This window comes from Electrona antarctica (assembly GCF_951216825.1).
Source record: "Electrona antarctica genome assembly, chromosome: 21".
In the NCBI taxonomy this organism is placed as follows: Eukaryota; Metazoa; Chordata; class Actinopteri; order Myctophiformes; family Myctophidae; genus Electrona; species Electrona antarctica.
The window spans coordinates 22,187,741-22,208,774 of record NC_136802.1 but is presented as its reverse complement, the minus strand read 5'-3'; the positions used below and the strand labels follow the sequence as shown (position 1 = coordinate 22,208,774).

The 21,034-nt window shown below is 41.8% G+C and overlaps 1 protein-coding gene across 1 annotated transcript; it reads right to left on the bottom strand.

The window, feature by feature from the left end:
• Positions 1-478: 478 nt before the first annotated feature.
• Positions 479-20,084, bottom strand: LOC306914504 (E3 ubiquitin-protein ligase TRIM39-like). The gene is made up of 8 exons (XM_079491559.1): positions 20,040-20,084; positions 7,581-8,158; positions 5,704-5,799; positions 4,510-4,634; positions 3,440-3,548; positions 2,226-2,376; positions 1,784-1,810; positions 479-1,392 (listed from the first exon to the last, which is right to left on the bottom strand). Exons 2-8 carry the CDS (start codon positions 8,154-8,156, stop codon positions 845-847), a joined length of 1,632 nt encoding a protein of 543 aa, XP_079347685.1. The 5' UTR covers positions 8,157-8,158; positions 20,040-20,084; the 3' UTR covers positions 479-844.
• Between the last annotated feature and the right edge of the window lie 950 nt (positions 20,085-21,034).

Below are 21,034 nucleotides of genomic sequence, written 5' to 3'. Positions count from 1 at the left end.
CTTGTTCAAGGGCACTTCAGTGGTGGTAATTTGAACGTGTCGGACCGCTGATTCGAACTGGCGACCTTCCGGTATCAAGACCGCTCCGCAATCCGTTCGGCCACCGCTGCCACAAAAGCTCAGTCCAACATGAGGTGTAGGCATGCAACCATGCATAAGGGTATGCATAAGAAAACAGTACATTGTAGCCTGACAAAAAATAAGTAGGCCTATAAGAGCGCATACATTTATTTAACAGTTATTTATTTATTTTCTTTTATCCCACTATTTTTGTAACCTATTTTTAGGTTTAGGATTTTTAGGATTAGGCCTACTGCATGTTTTTTGTGATACGGCGGTCATTCCCTGAAGAAGACCTCCTAGGTCGAAACGTTGGATTCTGAATAAATAATACAGCATCGTGGCTACGCGTTTGCAGCCTTTTTCTATTTTTTATGGCGGTCGGGGAGAACATGCAAACTCCACACAGAAAGGCCCTTTTGCCAAACCCCACCTAGGTTATGGGCACTGATGAGTGATGACACAGATGAGAGTAGGCCCCCAGCGCCCACAGCGTCCCTGGCAGGAATCAATCCCATGAACCCTGCGACACAGTGCCTCATTTCCCAGATTAGAGTGATTATCAGCAAATTGGACAAAACAGATATAAAACAGAAGTGTAAAATGGAGAAATTGCATTTTACTGCCCAATAGGTAAATGTCATTACATTTTTATTAAGACATGGCTTGGATTGCATTCGCTTGTTTATGTAAATATTCTTTACAGTCGATGACATGGATAACAGCAATTCAATAATTCAATTCATAATTACAATTTCAAACAGAGAAGCTTCCTTCTGCTCATTCACTTTGAAATCTCTACGGTCATGATCTGCAGAGGAGCGGTCTCCTTCCTCTCCGCTGTCAATGCGGGGTCAAACGTGGGGTATATTTTGTCCTTGAAACAGCAGTTGTTGTAGGTGAAGATGTGAGCCTTGGCATCCACGTTGTAGAAGGCCACCTTGCCTTCGTCGTAGTCCACAAACACCCCTATGGTCTTGGGCCGGGGAGACAGCGATATGGCGACGGGCTTCTTGGCGAACACCACGTACTGCTTGCCGTCCCTGTGGCCCATGGCCCACAGGCCTTTCTCGGGGGACGGCGTCACGTACTCCCTTCTGTTCACCGTGCTGGACGCGACGCCCAGCGCCCAGTTGGATTTCTCCCGTACCGCGACCTCCCAGTAGTGGCGGCCCATGTTGAAGCCCTGTGTCGCCAGGGCGCACAGGTTCTCCATGAACCTCAGGGGATTCGCGGGGACTTTTTGTTTCTTCGGGGACTGCCTGACTTCCTTCCCGTCCTCGGAGATGACGAGCCAGGGTCCTGCGGTGTCGGGGTCGATGGTGATGTCCTCTGTTATGGAGACGGGGAACGGGGATTAGAAATACTGCTTCATGTTGCAGGGGTATGTTGAGGTGTCTCTCACTTTGACTCTCCAATGAATCCGATATTTAGTCACAAGCTCTAGTTATACTTTTCATTGGTTAAATATTTCACTTAAATATGTTTTAAAATAGTAAGAATAGCGAATCTACAAGCTTGTAAATCGGCTATTGTTGCTACTTTTGCGGGGCACTGTAAGTGTATCATGATGAGGAAATAGTTAGGGCATTCATTTTGTATCATGATGAGGAAATAGTTAGGGCATTCATTTACAAACAAAAAATACAAATGAAGTATGTGGAGGTACAAGGTTGTTTGCCCGAAAGCAACAAATTTAAGATAAATAAAAAATGACATTTACCAGCAAATCGCTGAATCTTACTGAGCTCTGCAAAATGAAGGGGGGGAAAACACAAAAATGTTTTCAGTTACTGTATTCACAATTATATTTGTGATATTGAATATTTACCACTTAGGTTATTCTCAACCTATTTACAGTCATTTCAAAGAACCTCTGTTTGATATCATTATGCCACACACACCCATTTGTTGGGACCCCAAACTACACTGTAAGCTCAGTGTTAAATGTTAATTTTAATTTCGTTGAGGACACCGGGGAACCCTCCCAAGGCCGTCTCACATTGAGAACCAATATGTCTCAACTTCTGCACAGACACACATTTTGTGACGACCCTGGAAGCAGAGCTCTCTGCCTGAATTTACATTTCCACAGACATACTGTAGTATCAGTAGGCGGAGAGATCTCGGATCGTTTGGCAAAGTGATACTGGCATCAGGCTTACCAGCGGCTGCCTGATTTTCCATCTCCAGGTTGACAAACTCCCTGGCCTTGCCCAGAGCAGCTCGTATGCAGCCAAGGAAATCCACCTCATACACTGGGATGGCTGACCAGTTCTGAAGAGACTGTGGTGTGTGGCAAATCTGGCTGTAATCCTGTTAAAACATGGTGACAGACATGTATTAGTTCTTGATGGAGTAAAGCTTAGCTTGCGTCTGTTCCATTATGTGAAAGATTACAATTAGGCTTCAATATGTATTTCCATTTGCTTACAATACTAATAGTGTGTACTGATTTGTATATTTTTTGTGTGCTGTAAAGTGTCTGTATCTTTTAAAACCATGCTGAAAACAATAAAACAATGATTGTTAAAATAAGCTTTTTGGGGCCTTTAATGTTTATCTGCAAAATATGTTTTCTATTACTTTTTCTGTTTTATAAATGTCTTTGAAAAGCATCACATGTAATCAGGTTTCATTTGACGCTTCACGTTTACAGACTAATTCAATTTCTATTCTTTTCTAAAATGTTATACGGTATCATTTTGGAACAAAAGGCCCACACATACCGTATATTGTCGGCCCATTATGAGATAAAACTTGAGTTACTAGTTACTTTGTAGATTTTGATTATTATTAAAAACATACGTTAACCACTTCAGCTCTATAATATACATTTCAACCATTTGAAAATAGCCGATCGACAATCAGCTATTTTCAAATGATTTTTATACATTCGAAAATTTGTGATGGGACATTCTGCATGATGAGTACTTTTACATTTGGTACTTTATTTACATTTCGATACCAATACTTTTGTACTTTTACTCACATACATTTTGAATAGGGGGCTTTTTTTATTATTGTTTTTTTTCATGTGGCTTATTTGCCTTTATTTTATTTTTATTTGTTTGTAGAGGGATAGATACAAAGTGGGCTGACAGGAAATGGAGAGAGAGATGGGGGGGGTGACATGCAGTAAAGGCCGTCGGGATCGGGAGTCGAACCCGCCAGACTGGATTACCATTCAAGGTGCCTGGACCACTGAGCCTCGGCCCAGGCCTGAATAGGGGGCTTTTACTTGTAACAAAGCACTTCTACATTACAGTATTGATACTTTTACTTACCGTTTTACTTAAGTAAAAAATGTGAGTATACTTTTCCACCACTGAAAGTATGTCTATATGAGATTTAAAAACAAAAACAAAAAAAAACAGACCTGTAGCAGTGACATGTGATCCTCGACCTGCATGAGCTGCTCCAGTTCTGCGTACTTTTTCTCCAGAACAGAGATCTCCTCCTGAAGCTCACGCACGAAGCCCTCGAACCTAGGGGTGCAACAATATATTTTAAAAGCGATACGATACGTATCATGATACATGGTTACATGATACACAATACGATACATGGACAATATTGGTTCATTATCATGGCGTCTGGCGATACGATTCAATGATTTAAAATTGATAGAGTAGCTATTTAGCAAATAAATTAAATATGTGTGAAACATGTGGATAGTGCAGATTTTTTAAGGGAAGATGTGTGAATATGGAAAGAAATAAGTAAACAGTGATTCTCTGACAAATACAAATACAAACACATTATATTTGAACACATAATAGACAAACCCGTACCTTGATTTGAACACAGAGAATACACACATTTATCGATAAGGAATGGAAAAGTAATTAAACCCCTCTTCCTCTTTTTTCTTTTGAAATTTGCTAAATACAACGCACAAATACTTAGTATTGATACAATCGATTATTTGCATCGCAAAAACGATTCAATACGGATTATTTGCATTGCAAAACGATACGATACAAAGTCAATGTTGCTGTTTACAGTTCGATTAGAGCTGTCCCGATTGTCCCCGATACTATATCGGTATCGGAAAAGTATCGGTATTGGCACTTATTTGTCATATCGGGTCATATCGGTATCGGCAAATATGCCAGTCTAACCACCGATCCGACACAGGGGTAAGGGTTTGACACTATGGCAAATAATATGTTGGGGCATGTGGAGTTTGCTTTGGAGTTTTCCTAACTGCAAGTGCACATTAGAGCGAGTCTGCTATAAACACAACACGAGATATATAGCTAGATAGCTAGAAAAACAACACAAGATGACCATACTAGTATCTGTATTCGCTATCGGCTAACGCAAGGATCGGATCGGAAAAGAAAAAAGTGTATTGGGACATCCCTAATTTCGATATACTTCGATTCTTGAAATTACTTTTTTTCGATGGATATGTTACTATTATTGTTACAGCCCTACTCGAACCTCCGCTGCACGGCATCATGCCTCGCCTCCATCTCTGCCATCAGGGTGGTGTGCGTCTGCTCCAGGGACTCCATCAGAGTGCTGAACGCCTGGACACTCGACTCCATCTCCTTCTGCGCGATATCCTATAATTAAGACATGGCAGGTGCAGGTCACACATATTAAAAACATGTTATCATGTGTGCATGCTGCATACATGAGACAATTCAGTACAGTTCTCAAAGTGGGGTTCGGGTCAAACTTGTACATAGTGGACTATTGCTGACACAACATAGTTGTAAGTAAAAGTCTGGAATTCAAAATGAATTTGAGGAAAAGCATACAAGTATTGACTTCAAAATGTACTTAAAGTACGAAAAGTAAAAGTACTCATTATGCAGAATGTCTCATTTCAAAGTTTCTAATGTATAAAAGTCTTTTGAAAATAGCAGTTGTAATAATAATGTTTTGTAATAATAATCAAAATCTACAAAGTAATTAGTAACTAAAGTTTTCAAATAAATGTAGTGGAGTAAAAGTGCAATATTTGCCTCTGAGATGTAGTGGAGTATAGAAGCAAAAGAAGGCCTACTGGAAAGTACAAATAACTCGAAATTGTACTTAAATAATGTACTTAGTTATTTTCCACCGCCACCACTGAAATTGAGACATGGCAGATCACCCACATTAAAAACATGTTATCATGTGTGCGTGCTGTATAATACATTATTCAGTAGTTCTCAAAGTGGGGGTTCGGGTCAAACTTGTACTTGTACTGGTTACTGTAAAAGATACAGTAACCAATAACCGATACAGTAACCAATTCAGCCCCATATAAATTTCGAGCATTTGAAAATCTTTTGAAAATCTCACGATCTACAATCTCACGATCTACAATCTCGGCAATTTTCAAAAGATTTTTTATATACACCGGCATTTTGAACTTGTAAAATGGGACATTTTGCATAATGAGTAATTTCTACTCTTGGTAATTTGGGTACATTTTGATACCAATACTTTTACTTAAGTACATTTCGATTAACTTTTACTTGTAACGGAATTCTACATTGCAGTATTGATGCTTTCACTTACAGTAAGTAACAAATGTGAGTACATTTTCCACCACTGACCGTTCACCCGTGCCCTGGCTGCCTGGCAGCACAGGGTCTTTTAAATGGACAGATGGACATCATATAGTGATTGTGTGCAACCCACCCTGCTTCGTTCCATGCAACAGTTGATCTCCTCGACCCTCTTGTGTCTGTCTTGTATCATCAGCTCCACCTCCCTCTCTCTCCTCTTGATCTGCGACTGAGGGGAGGGGGGAAAAGAATAGATAGGAACAGAAGGGGTGTGATTAACTACTGTACCCCTACGTGATTAACTACATGTACCCCTACCAGCAGTATCAGAGTCAGCTTTATTGTCACATCACAGGTCAGTTTTTGTTCCCATCCAGGGGTCATCGCCATGATGCTGACTTAATTGTGATGGATGAGGTCAGATGTAGAGTTGGTGGCCGGCTCCATATATGCAGATCTAGATGATGATCCAGTCTTCTCCATGTATGGTTATCCAGGGTTAGATGAGGTCAGTGTCGTGATCTTCATATATGGAGAAGGCCATATATGGTGGCGTGACGTGTCACGAGGCATGATGTCACGAGGCGTAACCATATATGGAGCCAGACCAACTGACGGGAGATGCAGGTTTTCATAGTAAATGCGACCTACGGTCTAATGGTGTTTAAAATCAACATGCTCATTTTTTCTGCACAGACTAACAAAGCCAGTTGTAGGAGTGGTTTACACCACTAAAAAATCATGTCTGACGTAATGAAATCACACCCGGGTGAACAGGGTGAACATAGCAACCATGCTCATTTTTTCTGCACTAACAAAGCCAGTTGTAGGAGTGGTTTACACCACTCAAAAATCACACCCATGTGAAGTGAGGGGCGATAATATATGAAAGTCTAACTCATGTTGATTAGGTGATGTAATGGTGATGTAAAACAAACGGTGCCAACACAAACATTACATTCTCTTTATTGTTATGGGATTTAATGTTTGTGTTAGGGACAAGATGACGTAAATTTTCCCTTCATTGTCAATTGCGTTTTTAAAACAAACATTGAACTAAAAACAAACATTAAATTTGCCACAGACAAGACAAGTCTTTGCCACAGACACATTTGTCCGCGTACGGTCACTTTGATGATGACGCCTCATCGTATCGTTATTTTCCATAGAAGTAAGAAAGGGAAGTAGAAGGGGGAAAGGAGATCAAACAAGAAAAACTAAAATACAAAAGCCTACTGTTCATTTTACCTGATCGATTTAATGTATTACAGTATAAACAAAATCGATAAAATAAAATTATTAATAGCTGATACTAATAGAAACTAATAGAAATAACCGAATGGCCTTTTACGTGTTTTCGATGTTAAATAAAAGATTATGAGGAAAGAAAATACGCCAATATTCGCAGACTTAGGGTTGAGTAAATACATCAAATAGAAAAGTGCACACGCTCTTCGGAGGACAGAGAAGTTGATAGGCGAAGGGCCGAAGGCATAATGCATAATAATACAAAATGACCTAATTAATTATGGATAGTTCACAACAAAATTTATTTTTGTTCTATTGATTACTCACCCCATGGAGACTTGAATTCATGGATATTTTGTTTTTGTCGCATTGGAGACACAAGAGTCATCGTTGTGTCTCCATAGAGAACCACTGCTGGTTTAAGTTGCTTTGCTGATTCAGCAAAATTAACACTGGTTAACACTTCTTATTCTTTTTGCATAGAAGTGTATATTTGTAGGTCTTTATAAATGTTCTGAATCAGAACATTTATAAAGACCTATACAAATATACACATCTATGCAAAAAAACTTGTTTACATCAGAGTCCTCCATTTTCTTCTGATGAAGTGAAAATGGAGGACCCTTCTTATGTAAACAAGTTTTAGTGCTTTTTCTGGGTTTATCCTCTGAGCAGATTTTGTATTGACCTGTACTTTCCTTGAACTGTACCCATTCTGCAAACGGTTGATAAAATGTTCAATCAATCAAACTGACATCTCACCATTTTTTGCTGCACCTCCGTCTCCACGGTCACCACGTGGTGCCGGCTGTGGTCCGTCTCAGCACAGAACTGACAGATCAGCTGCTCCTCTTTTCTGCAGAACCACTCCAGGATCTTGTTGTGCGTGCTGCACATCCTCTCCTCCAGGTTCATCACCGGCTCTATCAGCTTGTGTTTGCTCAGAGCCGCGGCCGTCTTGTGAGGCTCCAGGTGAGCCTCGCAGTAGGACACCATGCACACCAGGCAGGACTTCAGGGCCTTCAACTGCAGGCCCACGCAGACGTCGCATGGCACCTCGCCCGGTTTGGCCATGCATGTGGCCAAACCGGGCATGGGCTGCTTCGTGTTCTTGTTTTTGAAGAACTCGACGACCTCCCGGAATGAGGTGTTGATCCCAAGCTCTGGTCGTTTGTAGAACTCCTCCTTGCACAGGGGACACCGACACACGTCCGAGCTGTCCCAGTACGTCTCCAGACAGGTCTTGCAGAAGTTGTGGCCGCACGGCGTGGACACGGGATCGGTGAACAGCTCCAGACATACCGAACAACGAAACTGATACTCACCCAGCGTTGACATTACTGCGAATACAAAAGTTAGCCATGATTAGAAGGATAAATTGCTGCAGTATGTCATCATGGATGAAAGTTAAAATCGACTGAATAGATGAGCTCCCAAATAAACTGACTTACCTGCCAACTTGTTCAAACTACACATGCAGACTAGACAAAGTAAATGCACCTGGCTGTGCCGCTCATATCTGGTAAATGTGAAGCCACGCATCATGCATGGTATAGCTAAATGTTCACCACCGTCCTGATCAAACTGGTTTATTGGTATGCCAGGCAGTTTCTAAGCACACCGCTGCACACATGATGATACTATGAGGAAATAAATGATCAGATTATCAGGGTTGGGGAGTAGGTGATTACATAAATGCAGTAATACACAAATTGTAATTTTAAAACATTTTTAGATTACACAGAAACAAATGTTGAAAAAGATTATTATCCTCTCCTCCAGGCTCATCACCGGCTCTGTTTGCTCAGAGCCGCGGCCGTCTTGTGCTGAGATTAGTGATTAACATCACTAATACATTCATATATTTTACGCTAAAAGAAATGTTTACTTGTACGAGGCCTACTGTATGATCCATGGACATTGGAGGCAACAGTAGTGCAAGATATCTGCACGCACGCACGCACGCACGCACGCACACACGCGTGTCATACAGTAACACACACACCCAACACACAACATGTCAGCAAGGCAGTTATTTGTTTAATGATGTGGACAAAACTTTAAATTAACTCTCACTAAACAGTACACACCCTTGCTATCGGGGGAAACCCTCAGAAGAGTAAATAGTCAATAGGGTACAATTCACCCTAGTGTTGTACATAACCTGCCCATAGCTGGTTGTTCCTGAGTCAAGACTGCAGACAAACCGTGCCTTTGCTGTGACATACAGTAAGCACTTAAACCCTCCAGGGCTCTTTACTAGGCCCCCCTCCATTGGCTATCTTCACTGAATGTTTTGCTAACGAGGACACCTCAGCTTTCTGGATTGCAGATGGTTACATGACATGTTCCTGTGTTTAGTGTGATAATAGAAACAGGTGGTATGCTGCTTAGTGGTTATATGGAAGTATTTTATGAATGTGGTTTTGCTCAGAGCCGCGGCCGTCTTGTGAGGCTCCAGGTGAGCCTTGCAGTAGGACGCCATGTGCACCAGGCAGGACTTCAGGGCCTTCAACTGCAGGCCCACGCAGACGTCGCATGGCACCTCGCTAAAGCCTCGTTAAAGCACTGGTAGTGCATGAACTCTGTCTATCGATTACTCACTCCATTGACCAGCAGTGGTTCCCTTTGGAGACATCATTCTGGATCATCTGCCAAATGAAAAATAAATTGTAATTGGATATATTGTGAGAATCTCTAATGATAATGTTCTTGCTGCCTTGTTAAGAGAGGGCATGCACTTTTGACTTATTTGTAGAACTTGTTAATATTAATACCGTGAGGGAAATTACACAGCCTCACCCAGTTGATGATGCTGCTCAGATGGTCATGATGTGCACTCAGGGGAGGTTCAGTATCTTGCTCAGGGACACTTAGCTTTGACACGTAATACTGGGTGGCTTCTGATTGGCGGCCTCTGTACCAACAAGCTACTGTACAGCTAGCCTCGGACGTTTTATTTCCTGGAAGAAACTGTACAGCTGACACTGGTATATGTAACTGTCACTGACATGCTCTTCTGCCCCCTGGAAATTGGACATCCACTTACTAATAGTGTTGATTTTGACAGCACATTATGATTTTGATCAACACTGACACACGCACGAGCATGTGCACACACACACACACACACACACACACACACACACACACACACGTGACACACGCACACAGTATGCTGACACATCATTTCTACAGTAGTTTCTACAATAGCCTATGTTCACGTGTGTATACTGACCTTGATCAGCTATATTACCCTACAGCCAGTTCATGGCATGGATGATGTAACAGTAACACAGATATTTGAATGAAGAAAACATTATAACAAAGCGTTATGTTATGTGTATATGGTATATACACAATATAACTAGCACATCCACAGTGACAGGCAGTGGTGGGAAAAGTACGGTTTATTATTTTTGTATGTAAAAGTATCAATACCACAATACTCAGTTACAAGTAAAAGTCCGGTATTTAATTATTAATTGAGTAAAAATACAAAAGCATTGGCATCAAAATATGCGTAAAGTACCAAAAGTACTCATTATGCAGAATGTCACATTTCACAACTTCAATATGTAAACAGATCTTTAAAAAGAAATAGCAGATCTACAAGCTCACCATGCGCCACATCGCAGCGGGTTGTGAGCTTCCTTGTAGACCGGCTAATCATAGATCGGCTAATCAGTAAAAAAAAATCAAATAGCCTGTATAAGGCTAAAGTCCTCAATACATGTTTTGTAACAATAATCAAAATCTACAAAGTAACTAAAGTTTTCAAATAAGTACAATATTTGCCTCTGAGGTGAAGAGTAGATGTAAAAGTATTGACATTTGGAAATACTCCAGTAAAGTAAAAATACCTCAAAATTGTACTTAAGTACGTACTTCAGTACATAATGTACTTAGTTACTTTCCATCGGTGATTGGAGGTGGTCTCCCTACGCTTCCACTTAGCAATCTAGCAAGTTGCGCCATTGAGGGGTCAGAAAACAGAGCTCGAGCGCTGTTCATGCAGCCGTGGAGTGTGACAAGCTGGAGTTTGAAATACATTGTTTTCAACGAGGACGGCGCAATTATCAGCAATTTTAGGCATGTGTGCAACATGACAACTGTTTTAAAGTATTGCAACTACACCACTAAAGTCTCTGTAATGTTTATGTTGTATTATTACTACAAAATGATCTAAAATAATTAAGGAATTTAACATCATTAAAGCTGGGCTGTTGCCTGAGTCCAGTGCATTCTGCCAACTGAGTCCATTCTTTTTGGGTCAAATTACAAACTGAAGAAGTCTCCTGGGTTTAAAATAGTGGTGGGGGACTTTGAAGTGACAGCCAAGGAATCCATTACTTACCTGGGGTGCATTTTGGACAACAAGCTTTCAGGAGAAAATATGGCACAAAAGGTAATCTCAAAGGTAAGCCAAAGAACAAAATGTTTAGCTAGAATATCCAGCCTTTTAGATACATCCTAAAGATCCTGGCTGGGGCTCTACAATGTCAATTTGACTATGCCTGTACATCTTGGTATAATGGCATTTCTATGACCCTCAAGAAGAAACTCCAGACCTCCCAAAATAAATTGGTTAGAGTGATCCTTAAGTTGCATCCTAGAACTCATCTTCTCCCTGCCCACTTCACCAGTCTGGGGTGGCTTAAAGTGGAGGAGAGAGTATCCCAATTTAAAATGTGTCTAGTTCACAGGATTAGAAATAATGTAGCACCCAAATATTTCAGTGACTACTTTTCAAAGGTTAGTGATACTCACATGCACTACACCAGAGGGAGCCCTACTGATTTCAAACCCTGCCATTTTCACAGCAATATGGGAAAAACATCATTCCTATACTCGGCAGTAGCTCAGTGGAATGGCTTGCCTTCCAGCCTCAAGGTGATCAGTTCCTTTGAAATTTTTAAATCCACATTAAAAAGATGGTTGGCTGATAACATGTCCTAATTTTTAATTTCAAGTATACTGACTTTTTTAGTGTAGAATAGATAGCACAAATGGAAAAAAGGAAAAAAAAGAAAAGAAATCCAGTTTTATTGGCCAGTTTTATTTGTTCTGTTTTGTTTTTTTGTTTTATGTTTGTTTTTTTGTCTCTTTTTTGTCTCCTGGCAAAATACAAAGGTATTTTTGTTTTTGTCTGGATTGTAATTGTTGCTCCCCATCCCCTTTCCCCAAGAGGACCACAACGGAAACAAGCCTAACAGCTTTCTTGTGACTCTATCCTTTTGAAATGTATTTTTCAATAAAGTAATACAAATAAAAATAAATTAAAAAACTTCCGGTCCAGCACTTGTCACTCTTCGCCTACTTAGTTCGCCTACATCGCCAATAGAAGTCTATGTAGAAGAGCCACCATTGGACTGGCCCCATGAAGTGAACGAAGTAGCATAAACTCATATTAAAGTGCAATATCTAGCCACGGCCAAACAGGGACTACCTCTTTGCTGAGCGGTATTTGATTGATTGATTGAAATATTTATTAACAGTTTGCAGAATTACAGTACATTTCAAGCACAAACTCAATACAAAGGCTGTTAACTGTGAGTGGACGACCCAATTAAGCATTACACTTGTTTACAAGAGGGTCCACCATGTTCAATTCATCAAAGATAGATATCAACTCTCTTGTATGGGAGACCCTGGTTTGAATCCCGTTAGGACGACAGATTGCAGCTTTAAGTCCCTTCGCTTTTGTTCTTTTTAACCGTCACACTGACTGCATTTACATGCACACAATACTCAGGCTAGTGGTAACCTGGGTTTACAAGGATTTGTTGGTCGGAAGGTCAGATGCATAATGCATGACATGAATGTGATACTATTACATATTCCCCGGCTTAATCCTGAAGATATCCCCATTGCTGTTACTTGTAAAGTAACAACCTGCAGTGCTTGATCATACTACAGCGTCATACGAAAACATAAAAAATAGCATATACAAGCTCCAAACATGGTGCCTGAAAAGTTACAGTTTACACCCAACACCGACATTTAACAGCTTGTACCTCTCAAATCTTTTATTCATGATTCCTGATTCTCTTGATTTTTTTATTCTTGACTCAGCAGCAGGCATCCCTGTGGTGAAAAATGGCAGGACTCGCGAGAGCATTTAGGCAGACAGATTTTTCACGGTATTCTCAGTTTATCCAGCGGGGTTTCGTGCTTCCTATGGAAAAAAAGGCTGGCTTTGAACACCCTGCTACTCAGCATGTTGTCATTTCATATAAACAGCTCCATGCTGACACCAAATCTGGGTCAAATTCCTGCTAGACTGTTTGGAGAACATGTAGGCCTGTACTGTAAATCAGATCGGTGGGGTGTTGACATGCATGGCAAAAGGATTTGCCATTTACTGGGTTTACAACGTTTATGACCTCAGACCTCATTATGATTCTGAATAAGACCAATATAAAGTATATATGATTTGAATATCAGATTGTGCACACAGTTGTTTTCATTGTGCTTCTTCATGTCCACTATGTCAGGTTGTGAAAGCACCTTTGACTTGTTTTTATCACACACACACACACACACACACACACACACACACACACACACACACACACACACACACACACACACACACACACACACACACACACACACACACACACACACACACACACACACACACACACACACACAAACCTGCCCTGTTCTGATTGGCCGGGCCCAAAATCCTGCCCTCTTCTGATTGGCCGGGCCCAAAAACCTGCCCTGTTCTGATTTGCCGGGCCCAAAAACCTGCCCTCCTCTGATTGGCCGGGCCCTAAACCTGCCCTCTTCTGATTGGCCAGGCCCTAAAACCTGCCCTCTAGCTATGTTTCATAAATACCTGTATACAACAAAAATTGTTTAGATAGGTGCAATTCGAGCTAAATAGTGCGGGAAGAGGGCAAACGGTGGCTAGCGTTTTCCTATTCCCTGATACGTTCTGGTTCTTATCAATTCGTTCATGTATTTGATTGAACTCTCTGACCCTTTCCACTGCAGCACCTACGATCACATACACGCACACACACACACACGCACACGCACCCGCACACACGCTAAGGCTGTCCCCGAACATTCGGGGTTCGAACCTTCGCTCGTTAGGGTTGGCACTCGAATCTTAATTAATGGGCTTGAACCATTCGTTTTTTCTTTTTCTTTTTTTAACTCGAAAATATTTCTCGGCGAGAATGTGATATGCATAATAAGAGTACTATGTTATTAATAATCAGGGGGGCACACAACCGATGCCCCAGTGCGCATACATCGTCAAAATGTTTTCTGCACTGTAGATCAAAGGCATGCAAGGCGCATTTGCATACCAACAGCTGAGACAGTTATGTAGAGAAATCTGACAGGCATTCAAAAGGAACTCAAATGTGATGTTAATGTCCTGTAAGTAGACTTAGAAATAAAACTAGTGTTGACTAATCATTACAAGTGGCTCTTATTTTGAAGAGGAAGTTCAAGTTATGCACAGGAAGTCTGTTTCAGTTGTAAACAATGACACTTTCCCAAACGTGCTCCCCCTAAACGAAGACAATGATTTATTGTATTATAAATTCTAAATTTTGAAATATGCAAATGTAGGATTATGTAGGAAAATATGCTAAATAATCGAAAATATGAAAAAGCTACTAGCCTACTGTGGAAGGGTTATCATGTATTAATTTACTTGTATTGATCCTTTAAACAATTTAATATAGGTCAAGTTTTTCCCACCAATTTTGGAGCTCTGGCTCATGGACTAAGAACCACAAAGAACTGAACCGGTTCCCATTGGGAACCAACCGGTGGAAAGGGGGTCTCAGTGTAGCAAAGCTATATCTGCCATTTCTACCACTAGGGGGAAACCTTGAGCCATCCTTTTAAAACGAACGGCAGGTGGCCAGGCAGTAATGGATTCTGCCTCCCTTTTTTTTGCTTTCCACTGACATTATCATTTCTGCCAAACGCTGTTACCCATAGTGACTTACAATTACTGGACCAGTAGAGAATACTCAACAAGCACAAGCTGCCATTATGAGAGAGCACAGGTCAGAGAGAGCCACAACACCCAGACAAATGGACCAAACAAACATTCCTACCTCTCAACTCTCAAGGATGTATAGGCAACTGTGACTTGGTGGCATTAGTGCTATAAATGAAGGCTCTTGAGTGTGTGTAGACTTCAGCATGGCGATGTAATAAACTCCTCATTCTCTAGTGCCGTCTCTACTTGAAACCCTCGGTTTGCAGTTGCCTCAAGGGAGGTTGATTTCTCTCGCTTTTGTTTTGTGTCAGTGTCACACAGACCGTTAGCATTCCCCTCCAGTGGGTATTTACTTATAGGCGACTTGCTGCCCTTCATGCCGCAGCCTATTACATTGTATAGGGCATGCGACAAGGGATCTCCACTACTGGCTGGCTGTCTGTGACTCTGTGCGTGTGCTTTATGCATTTGGTGAGCATTCCTGACGCCAAATCAAACTGCATAATATTTAGCACTATAATATTTTGTTGGAATAAACCAAAGCAACCGGGAGGATGTGGAAGAAAGGGGAGGAGCTGTTTCTGCGCGAAAAAAGAGTTGGTGCCCCCAGCAAAAACTACTTCAATTATTTATTTTATTTCATTTATTGTTTCAATTTTTTTGAGCGGTGCCTAAGCCTAACAGCTATGTGTGTCTGTCCCTATGTTAGTATATCTCTGTTTGAGTACGGGCAGCTGCAATACCGCTAACTAAGTGACCTAAAGTGGCAGTGTTGAGCAGCCTAAAGGACTATACAGTAGCCTACAGCTGTTGTGCTTCACACATGACCACTATAACAATAGCACAGTACAGTGCAGAGGCAAGGAGGCAACCAGGTGCTCAGGAGGTGTGTAGGTATAAAAAATGTAAAAATGGTAAAAAGGTGCTCCTGGGATCAATCGGGATAACACAACGATATAAAGCAAAGAGGAGATCCGGGCACACGGATGTTAAAAGGAGGAAAACTTTATTGAACCGACATGTTTCGACCTATACGGTCTAGCCCTGATGAAGACCGTATAGGTCGAAACATGTCGGTTCAATAAAGTTTTCCTCCTTTTAACATTAAGTGTGCCCGGATCTCCTCTTTGCTTTATAGCACAGTACAGTACTCAGGTGCTCAGTTGCACCAAATTCCCAATCACTGATTGATTCCCACTGACACAGGGGTTCCTAATCAAGCGACAACATGATGCATAGGCACAACAACAAAATGTGGACCATATAGACTAAAAAAAAAGGTCATAGACACAGAAAGAAGCAGCTGAGCCCCAAGGTGCACCCAAGTGAAGAGTATGACGAATCTACGAAGCGCTGCCCGGGGTGTAATCATAACTGCTGTGTCAATCAATCGGCTCTCATTATCGCCCCTTGACACCGCAGTTATGGTTGCCGCTCGGCAGATTCGTCTATAGCCGAGTGAGTGCCCGTGTCAAGCGGCGGCAGCTTAATTCAGAGCCGCCCGATTTGTATACCAATATAATATGGTGAGAATCAATTATAATCGTTCAGTCGTCAACATAATATAGGCCTACAAGTAGTACGAGTTACAACACATATGTATATTCCTAGATGATCTTTCCTGATAAATCTCAACCATTCTAAATTGTGCCCACAAGCACAAGCCTATCCCACCTATTAAGTCCCACAATTAACCATGAATGGTTAATGGTAATTTGAGTAGCCCAGGGGTGTTCTTTTTTTATTCCTCTTTCCTTTCCTCCTATTCCTCTCTTTCGTTTTCCCCCTGGTGTCCAGACAGTGAAGGGCAGAACTGTGACATCTTCATGATGTGTCCAATCCATCTTCAGCTACTCATGATGAATGTGTCGATGTTCTCTTCACCTCGCGTCGCCAGGCTTTAATGTTCTCTCGATTTTCTTGAACCTCCGAATGTGAAATGAGCTCAGGGAGGTTGTGTCCTGTCAATCAGCCAGCATTGTGAGCATAGCAGGTTGGAAGGAACATCTCTACAATTGTATCTTTGTACTTGTGTGCTGTACTGTACTGGAATGACTTTCACACCATTTCGGAGGTGTTTCTAGCCTTCCTGACTCGACTTTGGATGTCTCCGCCTGCTCCTCTATTATTTGTATCTGACTGGCAGTGCCGTCTAGATATCGTCTCTGTCGGGTGGGAACCTCACTATGTCCAAAACTGTTACTTTTCAGGATTCAAATTCAAAAATAGCAAATAGTAATAGCAAAAGTAGCAGATCTACGTGCTCAAAATGAGTTGCAAGCTTGTGGGTTTGCTGCTTTTGATACTTTTGTGTGTAGGCCTATGATCAAATAGGGCGTTAATTTACAAAAATAAATCAAGTTTAAATATGGAGATAAGAGGTTTCTGCCCTGCAGCAACGATATGTAAATTATTCAGTGGTACAGTAGACGTACAGTATGCTCCTTCTGTGTTCAGGGTCATGACTTCTGTTTTCTAAGGCCTATCTGTTGTGCAAAGGTGTTGAGATAGCAGGATGTTTTTCTTTTTATTTCTTTGCCTGCATGTGGTGGTGGATATGGGACCAGTGCCAAGTCCTCTGCAAAGTCAAGATATTCTAATGTTGAGAAAAGTGTCCATCTGATGCCTCAGATTTCTCTAAGGATGTTCTTAATCTTTGAAGCACCCAGTTTATGAGTATGTCCGAGTTGAAAAGTAGGGCTACAGTGCTGACATCAGACAATCTTGGTTCACTGCTGAATTAAAAAATGTATAGTCACCGTTTCCTAGTTGGCGAGATGGTGTTACAACTCATAATGATATGGATGTCCGTTATGCACGATGTAATATCCCTCTGAATATCTGGTCAGCACATCCACTCTCTTTCCTATAAACCGGCTTGTTCTTTCCTCACTGCATCTCACATTATTTACATTTTTACAAAGATCTTGCTTGGAATGGACAAAAGGGTGGTTCCCCACCAGTTGGTGGTGTCTGCCCATTATTCTGACCTCTCAATATTCCGACCTCCCATAATTCCGAAAAAGGTTAGGTTCAGGGTTATGTTTAGGGTTACTGTTTGAGATAGTGTTAGTTCGGAATTATGGGAGGTCGGAATATTGAGAGGTCGGCACCGTAATTATGAAATCGTGAAAATACCTTGTACATTCATCTGGTATTTTCACGATTACACCCTCTGTTTGTTCATCTGGTATTTTCTTCCCCGCCAATATGTCTGTGAAGAGATTTGCTGAAGCAGTTTGGCTGCAAATTCTGCATGTACTTTGAACAGCTCTGCACTGAGTTCAGAACCTTTCCGCTCAGTATTGATTTGGTGGCTGAAATTAGTTCTATTTCCTTACATGAAGGTCAGTCTCTGGTCTTGCATTTCAGCCTCTGCTGTTGGGTGTGGTCATCTGTCCATCAAGCCTCCACTTATATCTCTAATATCTCCTATTCCATGATACCCACCACCAAGATTGGTCATATTATATTCCCTCTTGTTCACTCTAGTCACTTTCCCTGTAGTTTGCATTGATCTTTCTGACTTCGCTTCCATGAGCTTCTTGGGTTCTCCTTTTATCTGAATTGCCAGGTGTCCACTTTAAATACACTCTCGAGTCCCTTTGTATAGGCAACCTTCATTGCTTTTTGAGTGTGTGCCTTTCTGACCTGTAACTTTTCACGCTGACATCACTTAGTCTCTCCACATCAAACGTTTGGCGCCCTGTTGTTCATTTCCTAGCACTCCTCAGTTTCAGCTTCAGTGTTGCTGGTACTAGATAGCAGTTATCAGCTCCCCGGACCACTTGTGACTGACAACAGTGATTTCCTTCAGGTGTCATTGGTCATTAGGTGATCTGTCCCTTCCACCAAGTGAGCTCATGGATTTCGCAATGTGGAAAGAGTGTGCCTCTGATGACCAGGTCGTAGATGGTAGAGTTCCAACTTCCAACAGCCTCTCTCCTTTGTTGTTCATGCATTAAAATCCCTCCATTATTAACTTAACCATATTGTGTACCTTCTAATTCAAATTAACTGGTCAACCTTTGTTTTGTTAATGTCACTATCATTTGGGTAATAGCGCTGGATGACAGGGGCTTCCCCCTTAACCTTCTAACCTTCATGAGTCTGCTATTGACAGGTTTCCATTCTGTCAGACACTTCTCTATTGCTTTTTGACGATAATGGCTAGCTGATCATGGTGTTGACTGTCATCTGTTCCCGAGTACATACCTGTCTCTCCCATTTGGGTTATGTGTCTCCATAACCCCATCCATCTCCTCTCCCCGGACGGACATGCTAGTTGAAATGTCTCATCTTTGCCGTACATTGAGTGAGATTACTTCTTTCATTCATTCACGTTCACAGTTTTACATACATTCCAGAAACCATAAAATGTAAAATGTGTGCTAATTAGTAAGGCCAGGCGGGGCCTCGGGCCAGCCCAGTTAGGGCCCAGGTAGGGCCGGGCCTTAATTTTCGGGCCTGTTGAGAACCCTAGTTTTCGCACTAAAGACTTTGGGGCGGGCCCGTCTAGAGTTTGAATGGACGGGTCACGGGTATCAGTCAAAAGGGAGACGGGAAGGATGGGTGGGGATGGATCAACATATGGAATGTCAGAACAGGGTCAGCTCCATATATATGGAGATCTAAGGGTTTGATGAGGCCAGATGTAAATGGTAAATGGAGCCAGGCTCCATATATGCAGATCTAGGTAATGATGTCTTCTCCATGTATGGCTATCCAGGGTTTGATGAGGTCAGTGTCGTGATCTTCATATATGGAGACGGCCATATATGGAGCGTGTCCAGTGGCGTGCACAGACATTTAGAGGGGCAGGTACTCAAGTGAAAAAAGGGCACCCTGTGCAGCACGTGGAACCGGCCGGTTGCCTTAATAGTGTGAGATTTATAGATTTTGGGGCATAAATAATATATAGCTTTTTATCAAGAATTGATCACCATGGTCCACATACTGTACAAAAAGAAAGAGCACCACCTAGTGTCTATCTGTGCATGCCACTGAGCGTGTCACAAGGCGTGACGGACTAACTGACACGAGGCGTGACTGACTGACATGAAATGTAGGTTTTCATAGTAAACTGCGAATTACAGTCGCAATAATGACATACAATACTATTGACAATATTCAGACCGCTGCCATCTTGCCAGCAAGGTGCTAACTAGGTGCAACTTCCAGACAGCCTATTCACCCAAACAGAAAAGTCCTATCTAACTGTATTAAATAACGTCAAACTCACCAACATTGCAGCTGTAAGGAAAGTTTGAATTATCCTCTTTCAATCTGTAAAGTTTTTGTTTCAAAAGCTTGTTATGAACTACTTCCTGTCGTTTTTAGTAAAGCAACCTCCTGCTGCCTCCTGCATTATGTGCAAATTCAAAACAGGTGGTATGCAGGGCAGTTGGTGATTATCCAAGCACTCCCAAACTCTGACACTTAGAAAACAATTACCTGCACAGAATTTCTTGACAGGAAGTAGCTCATAACTGTCTACGGTGGATTTTTATGAAACAAAAACTTTACAGATTGAGAGAGGATAATTCAAGCTTTCCATACAGCTGCAATGTTGGTGAGTTTGACATTGTTTAATACAATTAGATAGGACTTTTCTGTTTGGATGAATGGGCTGTCTATGGGAAATTGCACCTAGTTAGCACCTTGCTGGCAAGATGGCAGAGGTCTGAATATCGTCAATACCAGTAAGACGCCCTGAGGGCGAGGAGCGAGGTCCCGCATGCAAGCATCCGCCTGGGTGACGGCAGACAGCAGACTGCTGGGTGAGCGCTGGCGCTTTGGCATGGGGGGTCAGATAAAAATATGGAATGAATTCTGTACTGGCCATATATGGAGCGTGTGTTGAGTGTACAGGGTTTGATGAGGTCAGATCAACAAAAGTTGCTGGCCGGCTCCATATGCAGATCTAGGTGATGATCCATGGTTATCCAGGGTTAGATGAGGTCAGTGTCGTGATCTTCATGTATGGAGATGGCCATAAACAGTATGGTAGCGTGACGTGTCACGAGGCATATATGGAGGGTCTCCATGATGTCACGGGGTCAGATCCATATATGGAGATCTAAGGGTCTCCATGATGTCACGTGATGTCACAAGGCATGATGGATTGGCAACCATAATATGGTGGTGTGATAGACGCGAGACGCAGGATTTCAGAGTAAATGCGGCCTTCAGTCGCAACAAGAAATCATCATTACTAGTAGAAGCATATTTACTGAAAAAC

Excerpts from the sequence above, each read along its gene's own strand:
- LOC306914504 (XM_079491559.1), bottom strand. The coding sequence starts at position 8,156 with ATGTCAACGCTGGGTGAGTATCAGTTTCGTTGTTCGGTATGTCTGGAG. Across the intron at positions 2,377-3,439 it reads ATCACATGTCACTGCTACAG|GATTACAGCCAGATTTGCCA; the intron begins GTCTGTTTTTTT and ends ATGTTTTAACAG. Across the intron at positions 1,811-2,225 it reads GGAAAATCAGGCAGCCGCTG|AGCTCAGTAAGATTCAGCGA; the intron begins GTAAGCCTGATG and ends TTCATTTTGCAG.